General features: G+C 46.8%; 1 protein-coding gene across 2 annotated transcripts; it reads left to right on the top strand.

The window, feature by feature from the left end:
• Positions 1 to 3: 3 nt before the first annotated feature.
• On the top strand, positions 4 to 13,372 carry GFI1 (growth factor independent 1 transcriptional repressor). Of its 2 annotated transcripts, XM_068141256.1 has the most exons (8): positions 4 to 239; positions 371 to 580; positions 2,339 to 2,554; positions 2,795 to 3,001; positions 7,607 to 8,019; positions 8,109 to 8,246; positions 9,800 to 9,965; positions 12,024 to 13,372. In XM_068141256.1, the coding sequence occupies exons 3-8, from the start codon at positions 2,440 to 2,442 to the stop codon at positions 12,200 to 12,202; spliced, it is 1,218 nt and encodes a 405-aa protein (XP_067997357.1). In that variant the 5' UTR covers positions 4 to 239; positions 371 to 580; positions 2,339 to 2,439; the 3' UTR covers positions 12,203 to 13,372. The 2 variants fall into 2 exon arrangements, with proteins under 2 accessions (XP_067997357.1, XP_067997358.1); XM_068141257.1 differs by lacking the exon at positions 4 to 239 and having other exon boundaries at positions 259 to 580.
• The last annotated feature ends 10,282 nt before the right edge of the window (positions 13,373 to 23,654 follow it).

Genomic DNA, 23,654 nt, shown 5'->3' with positions numbered 1-23,654 from the left:
AGAGATGCTGCGCAGAGCCGCCTCAGCTCCACCGTCCCCTGCTCTCTGCCTCTGACCGCCTTGAGTCAATCTGTGTTTTGAATCTGTGACTTGTTCTCGTTGCGGAAGTTGAAGGGGATCCAAGAATAGTTCAGATAGATGCCTGTAATTTCTAGAGCAGAACCCCGAGAGAAATGAAACGCCCGATTCTAGAATGACACTTTGATGTCACTTCAGCGAGCCCTGTGAGGTGGAATACGGTAAGATGCTTTCATTTAGGAAAAAATGAGAAAGAAAGGAGGAAAAGGAGGAGAACTGCTGATTTGTGAGGCTTTTTTTTTTTTTTTTTTTTTTTTTAAAGCCTTTTTTGTTTTGTTTTGTTTTGTTGCAGAAGCTCCTAACGCTCAGGAAGTGGAATTTGTGGTTTAGGGGGCCGAGCTCTGAAGGAGTTGAGAGAGACAGAGAAAAAAAAAAAGAAAAAAAAAAAGCCAGCTCAAGCACCATTGCTCCTTAAAGGGAGGGTAAATTTAAAGTCACCTAAGCCAGCAGGCTGCCGTGCAAACCCCGTCTGCAGCCCAGCTTTCTTCGCCCCTCCAAATGGGTAAGCGTTCTTGCTTTTCTTGCCTCGCGTGGGCAGCTGTCGGCGGCCGAGCCGGGTCGGGGAGGCAGCGGCCCCTCTCCTCCGGCCTCCTCTCCGCCGGCCCCCGTGCCGCTCTGGCCCTGCCTCAGCCGTGGCGGTCCGGGAAGGACCCGGCCTCGCGCCCCCACAGCGGCGGCCCCCGGGGGTGCGGGCCCCGCGTGCCTCAGGTGCCAGCAGCGGCCGCACACGCGGCCCTCGGGCCAACGGCGGCGGGAGGGAGAGCGGAGAGCAGGTGCCGACCGCCAGGTGGGCTCCGGGAATCGCCTTCCCACGGGCCAGGCCCCAGCCTGCCAGGTTCCGGCCTTGGACGGCGGGGCGGAGCACGGCAGGCCGGCGGCGCCTCCGCGGCGTGGCTTTTGGAGGGAAAAGCACCACGCCGGGAAGAAAACACGCGGTAGAAGCGGCTCTGGCGCCGGGAGCCCCCCAACGGCTGCAGCTGCCGTTACCGTTGGGGAGGGCGACGCGTTATCGGGCCGCTTTGATTTCTTGCCCCTTCTGCGCGGGCCCGCTCAGTGCCAGCCCCGGCTCAAGGATGAAGAGAGGTGCAGCTGGGTCAGGGTAGCAACACTCCCACCCATCCGTCCGGCGCCTCCCCTGGCGGCGCAGAGCGGCCCTGCCCCCGCCGGGAGCGGACGGGCCAGCGCCTCGCGGCACACCCAGAGCCGCCACCTGCGGGGCAGCTCCCGCGGCCCCGCTGACGGAATCTGCTCCGAGCGGGGCAGGTGAGGGCGGGCCCCAGCTCTCCTTTCCCTGTTCGAAAGCCTGAGGCTACTGATGGGAGAAGAAAGAAGAGAAGAAGCAACCACCCAAACAAAAAAAGACAACCCAAAAGAAGTCCGCCAAGATAACCCAGCGAGCATGATTTAAACTCGCTTTTTGCGAAATGTAACCACAAAGGTGATCTTGCGCTGGACGTATTCGAGTGAAGCTCTCCCGCCTTGTCCCGAAAAGTGGGCTCAGGCTAGCTGTAGTTAACCGGGTCCCTGCTCCTCTTGTGTGTGTCCCCCGGCTCTCCACAGGACCACCCCCAGCTTTCAGTGCCTGCAGCTGCAAGGTGCCGCAGCACCAGCAGCCGTTGGCTGTAGTAGAGACTCCGTTTTGTTCGTTTACGTGTTATCGCGCTTCGCGCTGGACAGGTAACTTAGCCCCTCCGGCGGCAGCAGCTTCTCAAGAGTCGAGTTTAGGCCAGTGGGTTTGTGACGACTCTCTCTCCTGCTTCGGCAGAAGCCCGTTTTAGGTGGTGAGGACTAATAAGCCTTTTCGTGGACGCGTTTTGTTGGCGTCGCGGCTGCCGGCGCGGACGCAAACATAGAGGAGCGGTGCGCTCACTGCACCGAGTGCGGCCGCACTCCCGCGGAGGGACGAGGGTGCACATGACCGCCCCCCAACTCCCTGCCCCCCCACCCCCAAGTCCTTTCTCCCTATCTCCCTCATCCCCCGTTCTTCCGACGAACGGCGCCCGACAGCTGCTGTGGTCTGTTCCCCGCGATTCGGGAGACGCCGTCGGGCCGGAGTGTGGCCGGGGTGGGCCCAGGAGCACGGGAGGGGGACAGCGTTGGCCGGAGGCGGTGGGACGCTGAGTAGCTGTGCGCTGGTAAGCGGGGGGGGGGGGGGGGTGGAGAGGGCGAAGCCACCTGCGCGCAGCCACCTGGCGCGCCGCCCCCGGCGAGCGGCCCCTCCCGGCCGGCGCCCCCGGCCCTCACCGGCGCCTCCCCGTAGGTCGCGTCCCCGCCGCCGCCCCACGGGAGTCTCGGGGGTGACACTGTGCCCGGTGTTTGGAGAAGGGAGTGCGGCCGCGCTGGCCGTGGCATCACCCCACCATGCCGAGGTCCTTCCTAGTGAAGAGCAAGAAAGCACACAGCTACCACCAGCCCCGCTCCGCCGACGAGGACTACAGCCTGCGGCTGGAGACGGTGTTAGCCCAGATCTGTGCAGGTAGGAGTCTCTCGCTCACGGACGCAGACTGCCCATCCCGTACCACCCCGCTGCCAGGGCATCAGCACCGATACTTTGTGCAGCTTCCCGCACCGCATTCCCGCGGGAAGCCAGTGGGGCTGATGGGGGGTTGGAGAAAGTCCGGCAGCAAACCTTGGTGGGAGCGGGGCCGACGCGGGTAGTGGACGGCTCCTACCGCAGTCCCACATTGATGAGCCCCCTTGCCCGTTTGCCCTGCAGACAGCAAGATCCCCGAGGACGCGGGGCTGTGCCACACGGTGCTACCTGATCCGAAGCCTTCCCGGGGGCGATTCTCCCCGGAATCCCACCTTACCGAGGCTGCCGATGGCACCTCCGAATCAGCTCCCAGCTGCGAGGGCAGTGTCTGTGACAGGGTGTCCGAATTTGAGGATTTCTGGAGACCTCCCTCGCCTTCCGTGTCACCAGGTAGGACCGGGGTGAGCAGGGCACGCTCGGTGAGGGTCCAGTTGTGTGTCTGTGTCGGTGTCGTGGGGCAGTGTCTCTGACTGGGCGCCGCCGTCGAAAACGAGTGTAAGAAACAGATTTGCCTTTGCCAGGTTTGCGTGGGAAAAGGCAAATCTGTCCCTTCCAGCCGTTTTCGAGTTATCTCCTTCGGGTTGCTTTTCCAGCCCGTCTCCCACTGTTGAGGGAGCAGGGAGTTACAGGGTTTAAGAAAGTTGTAATGCCATTTGGTGTTGATTATTTTTGTTTCTGATTAATTACTAGGTGCCAGCCAATTATGTCTTGAATATCCCGTCATTTTCCTACAGGGTCCTGCTACTCGGAGTTTAGATATTTCTTGAGATAGAAAAATATTCTGCTAGGATATCTGTATACCTCTAGTAAACAGTGTTGATTTTTTGTTTTGTACTACCTGCTAGACGTTTCCCCTAACTGCCTTTCAGCTTGTTTCTTGCCTATAAAAAGGATCTCTCCCTCCCACCCTTGTATCTTTGGTTTGGTTTGGTTTGTGTTTGCCCTTTTTTTTTATTATTTTTTCCCTCCTCTTTTCTAAAAACGCATTCGTAAAACCCAGAGGAAAATAATGACGGGCAGATTTAAACACCCCAAATCCAGGAAACTCACACTTATGGCTGCAATGCCTGTCTCTAGCTCTCTTGTCCTGCCTTTGATGTGGTTGGAGCAGTGGGAGATGCTGTCCCCAGCCTGGCGCAAATACTTATCTCGTTTAAAAATACAATGGTGTCATTTTATAACAAAAACATGTATAAATAAAACCCACTTTTTTATTGCCTAGGTTAAAAAATGAGAGATGGAAACAAGAACAATTTCTGTCTTAGCGAAGGAAAAATTGTCTCAGCCTTACCGACAGCAGATGCCAGCAAACAAATACTTAGTCCCGGTTTTTCCCACTTCATCTTTGTAGTGTCCTTGCATATCAATGACTGACTGTAATGGTGTGGGTTTGCATTTTTAAAGCGTCTTCTTCTTTTAACAGCCCTTCAGCCCTTTGAGGGGACGTTTAAAATGCTTCCCAGTATCATCACAACCAGCCATGGGACATTTTCAGTCTTTACATATGACAGATTGGACCAAATGCAGCAATGCAGCAGTCTTTCTTTTGCTGTTATTTCTAAACAAATCATAGCAATGCATGCTGATTTTGTTCTAACAAATTTGCCGTGCTTCTCTTTCCCCAAATGATTGCAGTTTTTGCACGGGACATTTTTTTACAAGGTGTCTAAAAGACAAATGTAAACTGGACCGGGTATTTACTGCTCTGCTTTTTCCTCCTCCCCACTCATTTCTTCCTCTGTTGTGAGATTCATTAGTTCTCAGCCAGCCATCCAGCTACCAAGGGAAGGTATCTTTACAAAACGAGGGTGACATCCCCAGACTGAGATTTATCAGGGACTGTGTAGAAGAGGGGTCCTGGAACTCTGATCCCATTTGCAGGAGTAACAGGAAGCGAAGGGACTCCTGCACTGTAAGAAAAGAGCTTTATTAAATGAACCTCAGTGTACTGAGAGAGGTGCTGCTAGGTTAATGATGAAGGCAGTGGCAGCAAGATTAGATAGCTGGGATTCCTCCCACAGATTTACTCCAGTCCCTCTGACTTCCAGCTGCTTTGTCAGATTTGTTGCGAAGATGAAATTTGTGCCTAGGTTGCTTCTTCAAGACATGCTGCTGAGAGACTGGATTTCTATGACTGTGGTTGTCTGGGTGGGGCACAGTTTGTATGCCTTGACAGGCAAGGCAGATGAGAAATGATGTTTCTAAATCATGGTCAGGGCAGGTGCAGTGATTAGTACTATCACCCCCTTATCCCTACAAGTGAACACAGGCGTAGGTTGTACTTCAATACGCAGTGAAAGCCAGATACCAGATTTGTCTTTCAGTACTGTGCTGCCAATCTAGGCAGGTATGCACATACACAATACCTGTTGACACTATTGTCGACCCCATCTGTGAAAATCACTTTGTTATTTAACTTCACTTTCCATGTGTGTAGTCACATGCATTTGCATATACAGAAGGTACCAGGTAGCCCAGTGCAGCAGTATATGATTATCTCCTGGTGAGCCTGTTGATGATGCAGTCTTATAGGGAGGCTTTTATGGGCTATAATGGACTTGTGCAGAGTGTGGCATTTTGTGGCCTGTGGAGGAAGGTGCTTGAATCTTTCCTTGCTTTGCATATCAATCTATTTCCAAACATTTCAAGTTGAATTCCCTTCAAAACAGAAGTGGTCTATATAAAGGGTGCACAGATTTGCTAGGAAGATGAGGCAGAATCTGTCACTCCCTTCCTGCTCACCCTGTGGAGGCCTAGATACTGTGGAGCAGAGGAGAAGCAGAGAAGTGCCCTGCAACATGTCAGAGTAGGGTTTGCAGGTCAATCTTGACAGTGGCTTGGATGGCTTGAACTTGCCCCTGAGAAGTATAGTGTGAGTGTCTCCCCTGCACTTGTGCTTGAAAGGTCTCCAAGGCACGTGAGGTGATGGAAGGAACATCGCATGCAAACCGATCTGTGGTGCAGTGTTTACCATGTCCCATGGTACCAATTCCAAGGGCTCAAAAATCAGGTCAGCCATCCCTCCCCTCCCACTCAATGAACTGACTTAGAAATCAAGATTATAAGTAATACCTTGTGAATATTCAGTTCTAGTGTTGAAATACTGAGGGTTTAAATGTTCACGCTTTTCTTTACATCCTGGGGTAGAAGTTGACTAACAGGGGGGAAAAAAAGTTAAAACAAGAAAACAAAAGGAAAGCTGAGGGCCTGACGAACTCATGCAGTTTCCAGAGCTGGGGCTTTAAGATAGTTTTGAGTTTTGTGATAAAATCATGAGAGATGGCAACCCTGAAACTGGTTGCAAAGGCACAAGACAGATGATGTGATGCTGACCACAACTTTGCAGTCAGTGCAGAACAGGAAAATCATGCTCAGCACCATGTCAGCTAATTTGATTTCATTGCTCTGTTCAAATGTCCCACTTGGTATGTGTGCTTATATTTCCAACCAAAAGACTACTAATTTCAGTGGAAGAATTTGAGACTGTTAAGATCCGAAATTATATAAAAGATAGGAAACAGTTTAATCATTCAAAGCTCATTTTCCACCTCATTTCCAACCCCCCTCTGTAACTCTCAGTAGCCCTCTGCCTAACCAAACGGATAGCCTAACACATCGTGCCTTCCTTCCCTAGCCCACCACTGGCTATCTTGGTTTATTTAAGGTTGAGAAAGCCATGGGAGCTGTGAAGCTGACAGGAGTGAGAGAAAGCAAGAGAGCAGTTGTGGATAGACAAGTTTTTGGGTAAGAGAGGTCATTCTGGAAGCCCAGTCTGTAAGGGATGCCAATAACTCTATGAAGACATCAGCACTTCGATAGTTGATTCATCTTTTCCTTGGTTTACTAGAACATTTTTCCAGTAGAGATATTTGACTCTCATAGTGGTGGTGCCTGTTGTGTGTGATGAAGAGTGAAAGTAGAGCACCTTGGACATTAATCAGCATTTCTGACAGAGACAATTGGGGTCTGGTTCCCTGCCCAACTGTACTTTCCTCTATGCGAGGCTCCCTGAGCATTTGTGTCTTTAGACACTGACCTCAAAGGCTGTGATCCTGCCATTGCATCAGACCCTGCTATGGGTCCCCCAAATACAAGGCAGCTTGTGGTGCTCACTACCTTGGCCAGATGCCATTGCCGAAGGTGAGCCTGTTAGAGCCAGCTGAAGTCATTTGAGCTTGTCCTGGTGGGAGATGGCTTTGATTATGTGCTGCTAGGAAAATCTTCCTGTGTCTTCAATTTTTAATGATGATACTGATGATTTTGCAAAGCTCAATGCTTTGGGTGGACTTTGTTTCTTTATATGGAGAAACTCTGAGTAATCTAAAGCAATTATGATTACATTCCACATGAGGATTGATCCTGTTTTGGTTTGTTTTCAGAAAAAGTGAGGCATGACATTCAAGTACCTCTGAAGTGGTCTTTATTTCAATTATGCTGTAGTATAGTTATGGACAGTTGTGGCTTGAAGTTGAGGGACTATATTTGGGCATTAAATTGTGTAATAAGCAGGTTTTAGTTTTATTGAACAGGTAAATCTTGGTACATTTTCTCCTTCTGGCACCTCCATAGTGTCATATTTGCTATGTGGATGTGTGGGATCTACACTGGAGCTTAAACATGTGGACTGTCAAAGTCCATCTTGGGACACAGTAGATATACTTTTCTGAGGAGCCCCAGGTAAAACCAGAGGAAGCTGCAGACTGAGTTGTTTAGTGTCTCAAGAGTTAGTTCAGTGTGTACGCACCTGGGGACCCAGAGATGAATCTGATGGCTGCTTTAGTTAATTTGACTGGACAGTGGGTGACTAGGTAGCACTGTATGCACAGACACTACTGTGAAGTATAAAATGTCCTCCCAGTGAGATGAAAGGGAAGCCTTAATGAGCAGTACAAGGGTCTGGCTCTGGGCACAAGCCTGAATACTGAGATTGATTATGCCCCATGGTAGTGGCTGATGAAGCACATTAATTCCCATGCCCTTGTCTTCTTCCCACAGCCTCAGAGAGATCTGTGTGTCCATCCCTAGATGAAGCAACCCCATTCTCGGTGCCCTTCAAACCATATGTGTGGAACAGCCTGGGTGGCTCCGAGCTGAGGCACCTTGTACAAAGCTATAGGCCCTGCCCAACACTGGAGCGAACCTCAGCCCTGGGGCTCTTCTGTGAGCGAGGCTCTGAGTCTGCCCTCTATGGTGCCGAGTGCAGCTCTTCCCTAGGACTTTATGGTGACTTCAGCTCCCCTGGCCCAGGGCTGTTTGAGCGACCGGCAGCAGCACCTGGACTCTATGGTGAGACACAGCCTGGGCTACAGCAAGAGAAGGGTCCAGCTGGCATCAAAGTGGAGTCAGACCTCTTGTGCCGCCCACTACTCATTAGCACTGGCTCTTACAAGTGTGTCAAGTGCAGCAAGGTAGGAATCCCTTTCTCCCACACTGGTTATGACTCTCATCTAGCCCCTTCCCCCTGACAAATCTGATCCTATGTGCTTTCTCCCCTTAGGTATTCTCCACGCCACATGGCCTTGAGGTACATGTGCGCCGCTCACACAGTGGCACAAGGCCCTTTGCCTGTGACATGTGTGGCAAGACCTTCGGCCATGCAGTCAGCCTGGAACAACACAAGGCTGTGCACTCGCAGGTAAGAGCGATGTGGACTGGCAGGATAAAGGGCCAAGGGCAAAGCTAACTACTGGGTCCTCCTTTGGGGAGGTCGTGAAGGCAGTGCAGGGGAATGGGTAGGCATCTAAACTGAGGAGAGGAAGAGAACATGGCAGGGCTGCAGTGAGCATTTGTAGGTGAAGAGTATGGTTGCAAGAAGAGGAAAGGGTAAGCAGCTAGGGAGCAGAGAAGGAAATCAACAAACGAAAGAGCACAAGTTTTGTTTCCATTACCCAGACCTTGTATGTATCTGTATTAAGCAGTGGACACTTTTGGCACTCCAGAAGTAATAGATAATAAATAACAGATTTTCACTCTCAGAGCTGGAAACTAATACAGGTGTTTTAACAGCTAAACAACTCACTGTGCCTCTTTTCAATGCAGCTCTCCTCATTCTTTCTCCTCCCCTCCCCCAAAGAAGTGTATTTTTTCTTGTTTGTATTCATTGTGTCGGTGCATGGAGCATCTGAATGACCAGTCAGGTATAGAGAACAGACTTCACCCATCTCAACACACTCTGAGTCACACACCAAAACAATATGATGGTTAATTTTGGTAGGAGGACTTGTAACATTTTCCACCTGCTGATACTGTGCCATATTCCCCTTTACCCACCCACCTGGCCTGGCACATCTTCCTGCTTCAGATTGGCTGTTGGAGAATAGAGTTACATCAGTGTCATTTTTTGCTAACTGTTTTATTTACAATTGTAGGAGTGTTCAACAGCAGAGAACACAGTGAGGGGAAATATATTATGTAATGGTGAAAAGAGCATCACTGCATAGGTTACCCATGGAGAGGACAGCATTTCAGGGAGAGGGGATTAAAAGCTTAATAAACAAAGGTGATTGTGTGAAAGCATAGCAGGAAGAGAAAGGTGTGATGGTATTTAAGGGATGGAAAGAAGAGGTGATTTATAGTGGAAGAAAGTGGTGAAGAGGAGTATGTGAGGGAAAAGAGAGAGGTAGCAAGGTCTCATTTAGTTTATTTTGGTATGTTAAAATAGTCAGCCAAAAAGCTGTTTTCCACAGATACTCTAGGTGCATTTAATTGGAGTTTTAATGGAACTATAAATAAGCAGTTAGTTGTTGCCCTGCCTGAAGCCAGCCTGCCACACAGATTTCCCAGGAGAGTCAGGCAGACCTCAGCACCCTCTTTCCTGAACACAGTGGAGAGGTGGCTTTTGAACAGTGCTGCAGCTGTTGGGCTTCCCACTGGAGTGAGTGATCATGTCTTGGGCTCCTGTTGACACGTGCAGTCCATCAAGGCTACTCTGATCTGGCCATTCCTACCATCAGGAAGAGCTGTTCAATTAATTTTTGTGAGGAGCAGGTGTAAGGTGCATTATCTGTTTTACCATGTAATGCTGTCATACCAGTGTAGGTATCTTCACAGGCCAGCTTAGCATTCTGAAGTAGAAGTGCTTGTTAAGGCAGAAGGGGCAGTACTGATATGCTACTAGACATCTTGTTGATGATGAGGTGGTTGGTGTGATGTGATGTAATATGTGTGTTTGGGCTCCTCTCTCTGCAGGAACGCAGCTTTGATTGTAAGATTTGTGGCAAGAGTTTTAAGAGATCTTCTACTCTGTCCACCCACCTACTCATCCACTCAGACACCCGGCCTTATCCATGCCAGTACTGTGGGAAGCGGTTCCACCAGAAATCCGATATGAAGAAACACACCTTCATCCACACAGGTCAGCCCTGCAGCTGCTGGGATTCAGCCCCAACTGTGAGGACAGGTCTCTGAGAGAGGTCTCTCTGCAGCAGCTCATTGCTCCTCAGCTGGGACAGTACACGTGCCTGGCCATGTTTCTCACTGTCCTGCTGTTGATGCTATCTGAACTCTGCTTGTGCAAAGGGGGGTGATTTGAATGTGGTTTCATGAATGGCAGCTGCAAAATAACCCAAATCCTCGCAGTCCAATCAGTGTTTCCTTAATAGGACCCATCAATGTTTATTCAGAGGGCTTTTGTGTAAGATCATTTATAGAGTATTATATTCATGTAGCCTTGATTTACAGCTGAGGTCCCTGGAAAATGGCAGGTGAATTTGATTGCAGCATTTCTTTTTGCAGGATCTACCAATTTATGATAAGAACAATAGGAGTCTCCTCCTCTAGATCAAACACTAAACTGGAGGGCCTAGGGTCCAACTCTCAGTCTAAATATTTGTTCAGAGATTGTCTGCACTTGCACCCGGACCTTCTGAGAAATGGCTGCAGTTTGATACAGAATGGAAGGAGAGGTGCAGAGTTCTCAAGTTTCACTGTTAGTAATAAACATGGAAACTAATAAAGTGCAGGTGAATCACTAAAGGAAATTGATTTAAAAATATAATTCAGTGAGAAGGGAAGTTTATCAGAAGTCATTAAAAGAAAATCTGGCTTTTCAGACCTGCACTATTCTCATAAAGTAGAGGGAAATGGATGGTGTGTGAGATACAGAGGCATTTGTAGACACAAAATAACAGTTGTACTGGCCAAACCCAAGGTTTGGATGACCAAAATCCTGTTTCCTGATAGTGATCACTAGCAGTTCTCAAGGGGGAAGCCTAAAAATGGCAAATATATAGCACTGCTTGGTTGTGACTTTCATAGATGGCAAGCAGTGAAAATAAATGTTATTTAGAAAGATTTTTCACTAGATATTTTCTGGATGAAAATGAACTGACTAAGAAGTAACACAAATAGTATTTCCATAGTAACTTCATCAGCTCAAAGTTAAGTGTTATTTAAGCCAAATTCAGAGATCAGTCAAAACCATTGTTTTGTTGTGAGATCAGAAACTATGCCTGGGCCTTTGAGTTGCTGCTATAAACCCGAATCCTTGACTGAATTGGAAATCCTTTTCATATGCAGGGTGCCTTTGTGAACGTAGCACAGTTTGTATTATTTTATGTTTCTTAGAATCTGATCTTCAAATGTGTGAAGGGTTTGTTGCTGCAGCTGAAGTCAACGGGCTCTGCAGGTGCAGAACTATTCTGAAAATCAGGCTTGGTTTTGTGATTGGTTTCCCTTTTATCTTTTATTTGATAATAAACACTATGAAAATACACTAAGATCCTGCTCCTGTGTAGGCTAGTGGAGTTTTACCATTGACCCCTCTTGCAGGAGAAGTTCCAGAGGCTGGATTTATTCCCACTTGTGTTATTTACATGCAGGAGAATTTCTGGGCTAATTCAGTGACTGTTAGCTTTTCATTGTGGGGAATGGATAGAAGAGCAGATCTCTGAATGAACTCTGCCCTTCAGGTTTTGCTTAAGAGTCCTCATACCTCCCTTGGGGACAGACCTGAGCTCACTGGTTTTGGCTTATAAACCTCCATCTATCTGTTACACCTGCCTCCGTGCTGATGCTGTAACAATCAGTGTCAGCATGACCTGGGGATCTTTCCAGGAGTTCCTGGAAAGTTCTAGGGTGCAAAGGCAGTTTACATTGCACAGAGCCCTTGCAGACAGACATATTCACAAGTTATGGTGTTCTGAGAGCACTCTGTGCTTTAGGCTGCTCCCTGGGACTATACCGGTTGGTGGTGGTGCAGCCAAGTCCAGGTCTGCTCAGCTGTAGCGCAGGCTCAGCTAATGCTTTGGGGTTCCCAGTTGCATGTTTTTTATAAGAATAACTAATTTGGTAATCACACAGAAATCTTTTTGATTAGCTTTAAGGCCCAGTGTGCATTTCCTGTTTGCTCTGGTCCTGTGTAAGCAGCACCTTGCCTCTTTCTCATTCTCTCTCCCCTACCTTCTGCTTGCAGGTGAGAAGCCTCACAAGTGCCAGGTGTGTGGAAAAGCCTTTAGTCAGAGCTCCAACCTCATCACTCACAGTCGGAAGCACACAGGCTTCAAGCCCTTTGGCTGTGATCTGTGTGGCAAAGGCTTCCAACGAAAGGTGGATTTGCGGAGACACCGTGAGACACAGCACGGCCTGAAATGAGTCCCAGCTGCAATACAGAAAGCGCCTACAACACTATGAGAACAGACTCCCTTGTTTTTCCCACTGGACCCAAGCTCTGTCCTGAGCGCTGGCCCTGGCATTACCTTTTTGTCCAGGAGATCAGAGAGGGAAGAGCAGGACAGGACCATACATTGAGAACTCAAGCTGAATAGATTGAAAGGGGAAAATAAAGGCTGGTGTTTATCTCTTTCTCTTCTGTTTCTGAAATAACACCGGAAAGTAAGCCTTTTAGGTATGAAGCCTGATACTCCAAAGACAGATAAGCTACCGAGTATCTGTAAGCTGAAAAGTATTTCTCCCATGGCCAAGATGAATGGTCTGAAGGTTTCAGTAATTTGAATCACCTTGCAGGGAAACATGGGTATAAGCGTTTACATGGTAATGACACAGAGCCATGAGTACTTGATGTAGTGAGCACTTGCCTTGGCTGAGTTTCAGTGCTGAATGGCTTCACTCTTGGTTTTCTGTCAGGAAAACCTGGAGGATCAGGACTGAACTGTGCAGTTTGATGTCTTGATGGTTTTTAAGCAAAGGTACCAGCTTGGGCCTGATTCTGCTCCCATTTGTTCTGGTGCAAGTCAAGAGCTGCATTAGCAGTTATTATAGAGAGACCCTTTTTATCCTCCCAGAGCCATTTCTCTTGTCTGTGTGAGGCCTGGCTGTGTGCCTGTGTTTGAGGCACAGGGGTTTATTTCTTGCCACATCCACTAGAGAGAAGGAAGATTGGGAAAGACAAGTGGAAAAGCCAAAGCACAGAGTTATGCCTTATAACTAGAAACCCATCCAATAAGTCACTCTGACTGAGGAGGGCAGGAGCACTGCGGGGGGCACAGACTTTCTGTCCACAACCATTACTGGCATCCATACTCTGGGCTTGAACTGGAACCTAGCTACTCAATAGCATCATTTGTATAGTCTCTCTCTCTCTTTTTTTCTTTTTTTTTTTAAACTTTTAAAGGGAAATCCAGCTGAGGTGGGCAGGAATCATTATTAAGAAGTATAATTGATTGAATTTGCCTTAAATGATCCTGCGTGTACCTCAGTTAAAAAAAAATGCTGTTTTTGCTTTGTTGACAGGTTTGTATATGTCCTTATTTAGATTTTATGGAGTGTCTTATGTTTATTGGTTCATATTTATTGGAACAATGTTTTAAGTTAATAAAGTATTGAGAATGGTTCAGAGTGATTTTTACTTAACATGCAACTTCATGTCAGCTGTTGAAATGATACTTCACAGTGATGTCGAGGGATACATCACTTGAGGAAGGAATGCAGGCATAGAAGAATCTGCACAAGGGCTTTTGTGATTGAAGATACCACTGCCATATTAATTTGTCCATTTGCCACTAATGTCAGTTAAACACTTCACATTTTTGAAGACTGCTTAGGATTGTCACTATAAAAAGGTTAGTGGGGTAACAGACGTTTTATGTGTCTGCTTGGCAAGTGTAGGTTGCCAGAAGTCGTGCTTAGCCCAGGAGGAACTTAAATGTCCTCTTGCAAGATTAAATGTCTGCTGGGGAGTTTGCAGGGACACCTGAGCAGCAGGTGTGTTGTATATACTTAAGCCTGTGGGGATTCACAGAGCTGCATTTTCACTGCCTGCCTTGTCTGTAGGGCTTGCTCCATCTGGCAGTCGCAGCCCATACAAAAGAGATGCAGGAGGATGACAGAGAGGGTCCTTAGTCTTTTTTCTCAGCAGAGCACATCATGGCAGCCTGAGCATTTACATGTGTATGTAACCTTGTGTGACCACTCTTGTTTACAGATTTGTGCTTTTATTCTGGATAAAACTGGTGGCCTGCTGGGTTGGCCCAGCCCTTGGGGAACCCTGCCCACTCTAGGGACATGGTGTTTCACTTGCCATAGGATGGCTCAGGTCTCTCTGTGCTTTTGTTTTCTGCCACCTCTTAGTAGTTCAGCTGCAGCCCTTTCCTCACAGAACTGTACTTGCAGAATGTGTCCAAAGTGTATCCCTGCAGGGCTAACCCAGTGCATGCCACTTGGGAAGGGGTTAGATCATCCAAACACAGTTGCTGACACCAAGTCTTCACAGACACTTAATAAAAACATGGCACACAGTCACAGTGGTCTGGGTGAGAGGCTGCAGCAGAGGCACCATGGGAGGTACCAGGTACTCTGACGACCACAATAAGCCAGTTTAGCTGGGTTAATTAATGCAGATCAGTGTGGGAGACTAAGTGATAATGGGGGAGGTCTGGTGATGTCCTGAGCCCTGCCCAGACTAGCAGAGGTTCTGAGGAGCAGCTTGGTGCATAGAACAGGTAGGTTTTGGGCTGCTCCTGGTGTGATGCTTGATATTTATTTAACAGGGATGCTGTGGTTGTGGATTGAGTGAATGCTGGCCACGGGTACTAGGCATGGGGCAGCCAGTGCACTGCAGCTGGCCTCAGCCTCCCTGCCCTCAGGAGGCTCTTCTCCTGTCAGGCACAGCCTCTCCCCTGGTAAGCAGGCCTCACTTCGTCAGGCCTGGAGTGGGCTTGGTTACTGGTATTTAGCTTTACAACTACAATAGCAATGTGTGATTGATCCTCAGAGCATCTCATCTTCAAACAGGACTAGTGTGGTTTGAGCCTAGTGCTGAGGTTGGGTGGCCAGGAGAGGCAGCTTCTTCTGGGGCTGGAGGGCTCTGCAATGTGGACACAGCCTGGATGGCAAACACTGTCCTTCAAGGAAAGAAACTCAGTAGGTGTTTTTATTGGTTTCAGTCTGTTTTCCTTCAGAGTATCTTGCAGCTTACTGGTATACCTCAGGACACCTGTGTTGAGCCATTGTTCAGGCTCTAATGCCTTTGAAACATCCATATGTGATTGCATGGGAGGGTATTCCCCATCTGACCAGCCCTACTTACGTTGGGTGCCAACTCAGCTGCTGATCTGGGGAAAATGCAGCTACCTCTGGGAAAAAAGTCACGGCTTTCATGTTGGGAGTTTGGAATTAAGATGAGCAAAAGGGAAAAAAGAGATCTATTTGGGGAGAATCACAACAGGCTACTGAGAGGCCACAGTACAAGTCTGAAGATTGGAAATATCTCTCTCAGTGTTATTACTGCGTGCCATTAAAAATTCATTCTGCATATTATATGACTCATTATTCATGAAGCAGGTTCCATACCTTTTGTCTGCCAGAGTAACAGTAGAAAGGGTAAGGAGAGATGCTGGAGCACACCTTTGTTTCTTTCTGTAAATTTTTAATGACACCTCTAGCTAACCAGTTGGTGAAGCTTAGTTCCTGCATAAAAGTGGAAAGGCAGAGCTATCTACAGGACAACTAGGCCTTTCAGAAGCTAATTTGAGCTTGTGTTCATCCACACCAAGGATGATTAAATTACCTATCAAGTGTGCAGAGCTATCAGGATTCAGGGCATTGAAAAACAAGGTGAATTTATCTGATTGATTTAAAAGACATAGGTGGAACAAGTGGGTTAAGAAAAGTCTGTTTCTGATAGATATTATAAAAGTACTTCTCCTGGTAAGCTAATGAACTTATTACTTTGCCTTCAAAAGTTATTTTCCCCACCCAGTAAACAATCTATTAGCTGGAATCAAAGTGCTTTATCCAAATCAGTTAGCAGGCTGAATTAATTCATGAGACAGGAATGGCACAACTTATTAGGTTCCACCTTTATGGTGAGCAGAGAAGTTTAAAATTAAACATGCAAATGTCATCTATGTTTTCTATACAGTCAGTTTCCTAAAGCTGATAGTAACACTCAGATTGGATATTGCAACACAAGGGAGAAAGCAGCTCTTCTGGGTCTTGCTCCTTCCTCAAGCAAAACTTCTGTTGCAGTTGATGTGGAGGAGGGAGGAAGAGGTTTCTAGAATAAGCTCTTGGTGAAAGATTGCGAGACTCATGAAACTGTATTTGCAAGCTGTGCTGCCGTTGCACATTGCCAAAGGAGTGATCCTGAAGTCCCTGCATTTTCCTTCCTCAAGAGAGAGGAAACACAGTTCACATCAGGAATAGATTTTGCCTTTATTTATGATTTGGGTCTTAGTCTAAACCTAATAGTGAAATACAGCTCAGCACACAGTGCTTTGAGGGAACTCTGATTTACAGAAACACTGAAATATGCATGTCAGACAATTCAGTGCTTCTCTAATACGGACTTCACGAGATGTCTGATCAGAGTTAAAATTCCAGAGATTTTCCCTGCTGAATCCTGGACCTCACTCAACTGCTAAGACACATCCTGTGTCTGTTTTCACCTGCTGTGGAGGAAGCTTCTGAGAATGCCAAAAGCAATTTTATTATCATTTTTTTTTTAAATTATCATTAAGATAGTTGTAATTTCCAGGATTTTCTCCTGAGTAATAAAGCAATCTAAACAAATGTAAGGCAAGCAAACACCTGTGATGGATTACAACGGACAGTAAATCGTGGAATGAGATTTGGAAAAAAAAATGTGCACATTTAAAGGTGTAGACATGTGTGAATATGTATTGGATATTCCTGACTGGTTGTGTCTTTGACTTCCCTATTGAGGGAATAAAAAAGAAGGGAAAAAAACCACCCAAAACCCCAGCCCCCCCAAACCCCTCACAATAACAATACAAACCTAACACAGGAGTCTCAGAAACTTTCCCAAGTCTTTATCACACCAGTTTGTAACATATACAACACAGGCACTATAAATAGAGGGAGTACATAGATGTGGGAGAAAGTCTTTCATACATTATAAAAATGCTGGCCATAACTTCATAAAGTTGCCCTGATGGATTAACCTGCAGCATCTGCTACATCTTTAAATAGGATAAAAGCAAACCACTTTTGTGTGCTTGTTTAAGCATGCTTCTCATCTGGACATATATATGTATGTTAGTAGAGATGACATGAGAAGAGAATTCTGAATAAGTCAGACCCAGAAAGAAAATAATGTGACAGCTGATGAAATTCTTTCTTTCAATAGCATCCAGCCAACTTTCTGACACATGTGATCTGCCAACCAGCTGAATACTACTGTTCATGGGACATACTCACCCCCAGCTTGCCCAGGCCCAGCTTTCCAAGGCACTGACAGCAATTGCTACTGCAATGCCAAACTCTCAGCTCAAGCAGCCTTGAATGTACCTTGGCTGTTGGCTTATCCTGCCAGCTCCTTTCTTAGTGTAGAGGATGGAGGTAGCTGCTCGGCCAAGGGCACTGACAGGAGCACAGCACAGCATGTGTTTGAAATAGCCAGTATATTGTTTTAGTTAGTGTAATGTAGGCAGCTGGCATTAAAGGGAAATGGTAATCCTCTGGGGTGGTAGTCCAGTATGATATACTAATTACTTTTTTTTATTTTTTAATTAACTCCTGTGAAGAATGTGTTTCCAAAACTCACTGGTAAACTCAGTGGGCAAGTTCAAAGAGGAAAAAAGGTATGAGTGCAAGAGACAGGAAGCCGGGCTCCCAGAGATCAAAAGAACACACACATCTGACAGGAAAAGGGACAAAATAGAAGTTCTTGGTGTATAATAAAGGAAAGTTTAAGTATTGCTGTGAAGAGCCAAACTAAATACATTGTATTTCATTAAGTAATCTGCCAGAAGAGATTAGACATTTAATTGGTTCAAATTGTGTGCAGTGGCTTCTTCTAGCAATTCATTTACCCTGATTTAAGCCAAGGGCTCTTATCTGTTAAACCTGCGAAATTCCCAGTTTTGTGAACTCGGCTCTGCCTCTCTGAAATACAGCACTGTGAATAGGTAGGCAGGAGGTCAAGAGCAGCACCTGAAATGGGAATAGGTGAAAAACGGTCTTGATCCTCTTTATGCAGCTGTTCCCGCTCTTTGAGCTACTGCAGGAGCAATGGCTATGGGAGAAGAGCAATGGCTGTGGGAGAAGACATTCCTTGTACTTCAAACCTGTCAGTTGGGCAGCTCAGACCTGCTGGACCAGGATGCTCTTGCTCACATGGAGTAATAGTGGGTGTGAGTCAGAGCGCTCTGAGAGCACAGTGATTGGTCTTCCTGTATGCTGCTGCTGTGCTTTGTGCTGCAGGGTCTTGACCTTTGCTGAGCTCTGCTCTGTGTTCTATGTATCTGCTGTCAGTTGGTTTTGGAATTATTTGTGGTTTCAGTAGCTTTAATTAGCATTAGTGGCAATCAAGAAGAGTCTTCTTCCTGTGAGATATTTCTACCACAGCTGAGGCATTTTACTTGTGAACTCTGCTGTTGTGGGGAGCCAGGTAGCCATTCTCCCTCCCTATCTGCTTCTCAAGCCAGCTCTGGGGGAACTCGCTGCCATTGTTTCCTACAGGTATTTTGAAATCTCTGGACTGATTTCTGAGGCCAGTTAAAGTAGTTATGCCATTTGCTACCTCTCCTTTCATCCTGGATGAGGGGGGTGATGTTCCAGAGAGTGCTTCCGTCCTGATTTCCCCAGCCCAAGTTGCATCACGGGCCCTTGCAGGAATGGAAAAGAACGGTTGCAGTTATGGAAGGAAGGGGGTTTATGCAAGTGGAGTGAGCTCTGTTCTCTCATACTCTTCCCTAAATTCTAAGTACCTCTGTTTAAAACTTTTCATGCTGCTCACAGTGGGACTCCACTCAGATGTGGGCCATGAAGGAGCACATGCCTACTTAAGTGTGAAGAGCCTCAAACTGCTAGGCACCAAACAATTTCACAGGGAGAGGTGCTTGACTATTACTTCTCTCTCTTGAGCCCACTGTGGTTTGTTTTCAACTGTAGCTCTTTCCACTTGCCATTTGGATGTCTGTTTTGTTGCTGTGCATGTTAGGTTGATGAAATCTCATGTTTGAGCAATTTTTAATGTAGGTGTCCACATGCTGGAAAAGACTGCTGCAGTCTGTTTTTCTGCTTTGTAGCAGTACAAACTGGTGCTCTGGCAAAGTTAAGGGGACCTCATTGTTTTAAGTGTCAGTGTGGCCAGAAAGCAAATGAACTCTTGCAAAATGCAAGTATAAGGAGACATGGTTCTCAACCCAGAAAGTGTCTTGAATCCGAAGGGTCCCATACAGTTGAAAGTAACACAAAAGGATAATTGTGTGCTTGCAGTCCTATAAACTTGAAAAAAAATCAGATAGGATAATTGCACATCTTGCTAACGGTGGTGCTTGGTTGTGTGTTGTAACAGTGGTTGACAAAGAGGTAGAGGAAACTTCACCACAAAACTTGAGAGAAAACGTGTGTGCAGCAAGTGCCTCTGGCATGTCCAGGCTCTGGGTGGCTGTAGCTAGAAAGGTCAAGCTAAAGATTCATGAGGTGGTGCTGGAGCAATCTGATTTATCCATGGAAATGTCTCAGACATCTTGAAGGAGGAATATGACCTGAATATGGCTTGGGAGATGGAGTACTCAAATACATGCCACAATCCCAAGGAAGGAAAACCTAGGCTGAACTTGGACACACAGAGCTAAGAGTGTGCTGGACTGTCAATATGAGTACAGAAAAGAGTCTTTCAAGGGGGTTCTCTAAAATAAGGTTAGATCCTGAACCCATGGTATACTACTGTGAAGTGTCCTGGCCTCTGGTAGTGAGCTCATGGCACAAAGGAGCATTTTCAAGAAAACATATGGCCAAAATGTCAATCTTTTTCTAGTGCAGGTTTAACTGATTGTCAGGTTGATGGCAATCTGTAACCCCCATTTTGGAGAGTGTGATCTTGCTGCAGCTCCCAAGTGTTATCAGATTTATTTCAATGCAAGCCTAGTGTCTGAGTAAAGTTTTCAGGGTGAGTTTCCCACAGAGAATCCTGGCAAGCCTGTAGGCAAGCTATCTGGTGGGATGGGTTGGCTTCTGTGGTGGTCCTTCATGACCAGGAAAGCTCCAACACTCCTGAATTTCCAGTGGGGCTGGGAGGGAGTCTCTTAGAGGTAGGTGTATGTGTATTCACACATCACTGTGTGGCTTGTTCACTTTTGTTGCTCTGGGAATATCTGTTGACTGTTCAGGGGGTATGAGAGCCACAGGTGTCAGGTGTTGTATATCTGATGAAGAGATTCACATGTGGAAAAAGACTCATCAAAATGTTACTGGTACTTCTGCAGTACTGCCTGTGATGTAATAGAGGCTCAAGGAAGATTTTTCAAAGAGGAGATCAAAGAGCATTGCTATGAATTTGTAGCCCAACAGTCCCAAAGAATAATTTGGTTCTGTACAAACTTCTGCCTACTGAGTTTGGCCTTAAGATGTCCAAAAGACAAATATCTCAATAGGAACAATAGGTGAATATGCTGAACACAATTCTATGATTTTTTTTTCTTTTTGGTCTATGCTTATTTGGTAAAACCAGAGCTCTTTTAACACCCCTGTTCCTTCTCAAAGGCTCTCTAGGTGAATGCTCATCAAATGCAGCAGGACCTGGACAAGTTAGATCTTTGGGCCAAGGCTAATGGTATGAAGTGTAACAAGGCCAAGTGCCAGGTCCTCCACCTGGGTTACAACAACCCCATGGTGAGCTACAGGCTTGGTGATGTGTGGTTGGAAACTGCATCTCGGAGAGGGACCTGAGGGTATTGGTTGCCAGTTTACTGAACATGAGCCAGCAGTGTGCCCTGGTGGCCAAGAAAGCCAATGATATCCTGGCTTGTATTAGAAACACTGTGGCCAGCAGGAGCAGGGAAGGGATCATCCCCCTGTACTCAACACTGGTGAGGCCTCACCTCGAGTGTTGTGCTCAGTTCTGGGCCCATCACTACAGGAAGGACATTGAGAGGCTGGAGCATGTCCAGAGAGGGGCAGTGAGGCTGGTGAAGGGCCTGGAGCACATGGCCTATGAGGAGCATCTGAGGAAGCTGGGGTTGTTCAATCTGGAGAAAAGGAGGCTGAGGAGAGACCTCATCACTCTCTACAACTACCTGAAGGGAGGTTGGAGCGAGGAGGGGCCAGCCCCTTCTCTTTGGTAGCAAGCAACAGGACTAGAGGAAATGGTTTCAAGCTGTGCCATGGGAGTCTCAGGCTGGATGCTAGGAAATATTTCTTCACTGAAAGGGCTCTCAAACATTGAAACAGTCTGCCTAGGGCAGTTGTGGAATGACCAGCACTGGGGGTGTTTAAGCACCTGGCACTTAAAGACATGGTTTAGTGTTGTCTCTTCAGTGCTGGATCAAAGCTTGGACTGAATGATCTTGTAGGTTTCTTCCAAATGGGTATTTTCTGTGATTCTGTGACTCCCAGAATTAAACTGTAGGACAGAAGGAATATACACAGGTTACAGAGTGGTGCTCAAGTGCTTTTTGATCTAGTTCCTGTGCTGCTTTCCCTCCCTCCCCCAAGAAAGCTCTGCAACTGCCAAAGCCACACCTGACCGATTTTTAGCAGGAGAGAGCAGGCACACATGAGGATTTGACACTCCAGGCGAGGAAGAACTGAAGAACTAAAAACTGAAGCAATTAAAGCACTCAAACTACATCTTTGTTACTTTCAGCTTTCTGACACAAAAGGTTTACCTGCTTAGATATGTGCTTTTAATTAGAAAGAATTCTGGTAACCTGGGATGAGACAAATGGGAGAGGAAGGAGTAATTACCTTCCCTTCCTTTCCTTTCCCTTCCCTTGGAACAACGTCAGCATTTCCAAAAGCTGCTGTCAGCTGGGAGCCAGGGAAATGGTGCTTAGGTTTCTTGCAAAAGGCCCAGTGTTAGAAGCCAAGTGTTTTGGAGGATGTGTCCCAAAGCAATGAACTCAGTAATTTCTTGTTTACCTAGCAGACCTTTTCCAGTCTCTTTGGGGCAGGAATGTATAGATTTACTAATATATTCACCAGCTATCCTCAGCCCTTTGACTGTCACATGGGTGAGTTGCAGATGCAGGAACACACGTGTGTGCACACAGCTTTACTGTGCATCGCAGCACTAACAGCTGGCTTTCTTCCTGTGGTTAAAACCTTCACACAAACTCCTGGGATCTGAGCACAATGTGAACAACCTTGCAAAGTAAACACATCCACCTAGAATTTTTATTTTCCCAAATCACTCCTTTAGCTAATGTTTCAAAGATATGTACGCACCACATCTGGTGCAAACCAAATATTTTCAGTCTGTTGGATCCAAGTCAATATTTGCCCAAGGTATTACAAAGACAGTCGTGAAATTCTGACTAAAGGGAAAAGTGCCCTTGTTGGGGATTGGTGTTGGACTTGTGTGAGTAAAGGGACACAGAGCTTTGTAATAGGGTGTCTCTGACATGGCTAGTTCCACACTGCTGCTGCTAGTGACAGTTTCAGATGGTCCCCCTAGGTGGCTGGACCCTGTGTGCTTGTGCAGACAGGGGGCCTGACTCGTTGCTGGTGCTGCTGGAGGACTAGCACTGTTTGTGTTCCTTCTCCGACCTCCGAACATTCCCCTGGGGCAGCCAGATGTAGTGGAGATGTTTGCAGCAGAGGGCTCCTCACTGGAGTGAAGGTGGTGAATAAATCAGTGCATTCTGTCATGCTGGTTGTGACCCCAGTCCAGAGTTTTGCACCAAACTGTTTATTTTGTGTGACTTGCATTTCCTGGTGCCACTGCAGTCTCTGCTTTCTGCTGACAGACATGCTGTATTTGTAGCTGAGCTGTGGAAGCTGGCCTAATTCAGAGCTGAATCAGTCCTGGTGTTAAAATCTGACTTTCCTTTTGGGGAATTGAGACTCCCATTGGTAAACAAAGGTGAAGTGTTTAGTGGTTGGTATTTTTTCTTTTAAATATTTAAATATTTCTATATTTAGGCAAACTCTCACCACCCCAGGAGCATTTAGGAGCTGGTTTCACATGTAACAGATTTGTCTTACTCTAACTGAAATCAGAGCAAGGACTTGACTGTAGGCATGACCTCTACATACTCTGTTATATTTAGAGTAAATCTGAGTGATATCTGCTCTGAACTGACCTGTTTGTGGCCCTGTAACCCAGATAATATTGTGGACTGCATCTGAGGGAAGCAAGAGTTTCACTGGTGCTGGCAGGGTGCTTCTGCAGGCTAAACTCAGCAACAATGGGTCTGCAGGGGGAGAGCAGTTGTTTCCTGGTCAGTGCTGACTGTTGGAATTGACAGCTCAGTAGGCGTTACTCTTATCTTCAGCACTTCCACTGCCATCCTGTGTGGCTCAGCACATTTTGGGTTTGTGCTTATGGCAGCATCTGTTTTTCACTCTGCTCTTCCTCGAGGCTGGAAACTAACCTAACACCAAGGGCTACTCTTAAACCTTACCTGAAGAAAGAACTCGTGCTCAGTAGCTGCACACCATATTGTGGTCAGCCTGAAATTCATTACATTAAGCTGGAAGCAGCATATATAATGTTATTACAAAACAGTTAGTTCTCAAAAACCAGGGTGAAGGATGAACCTATTCCTGGTCAGAGACCAGACTCAGCAGAGAGAGGAGGTTACTGTGTGACAGGAGCCTCTTTGCAGTGGGATTACACCCTGCCTAAAGGCTCTGTGGTTTGGCATGTGGGTTGGTCCAATTAGCAGAATGCACACAG

This window comes from Melanerpes formicivorus, unplaced genomic scaffold (genome assembly GCF_026170545.1).
Source record: "Melanerpes formicivorus ecotype bairdi unplaced genomic scaffold, bMelFor1.0.p_v2 SCAF_7, whole genome shotgun sequence".
Classification (NCBI taxonomy): Eukaryota; Metazoa; Chordata; class Aves; order Piciformes; family Picidae; genus Melanerpes; species Melanerpes formicivorus.
Note: the sequence above shows the minus strand (reverse complement) of the source record. Positions and strands in the feature narration are given on the sequence as shown.

What these genes read in the sequence shown, in the direction of transcription:
- GFI1 (XM_068141256.1), top strand. Translation starts at nt 2,440, where the DNA reads ATGCCGAGGTCCTTCCTAGTGAAGAGCAAGAAAGCACACAGCTACCAC. An exon ending in AGTGTGTCAAGTGCAGCAAG is followed by an intron (nt 8,020 to 8,108) that starts GTAGGAATCCCT and finishes TTCTCCCCTTAG; the next exon opens with GTATTCTCCACGCCACATGG. An exon ending in ACAAGGCTGTGCACTCGCAG is followed by an intron (nt 8,247 to 9,799) that starts GTAAGAGCGATG and finishes CTCTCTCTGCAG; the next exon opens with GAACGCAGCTTTGATTGTAA.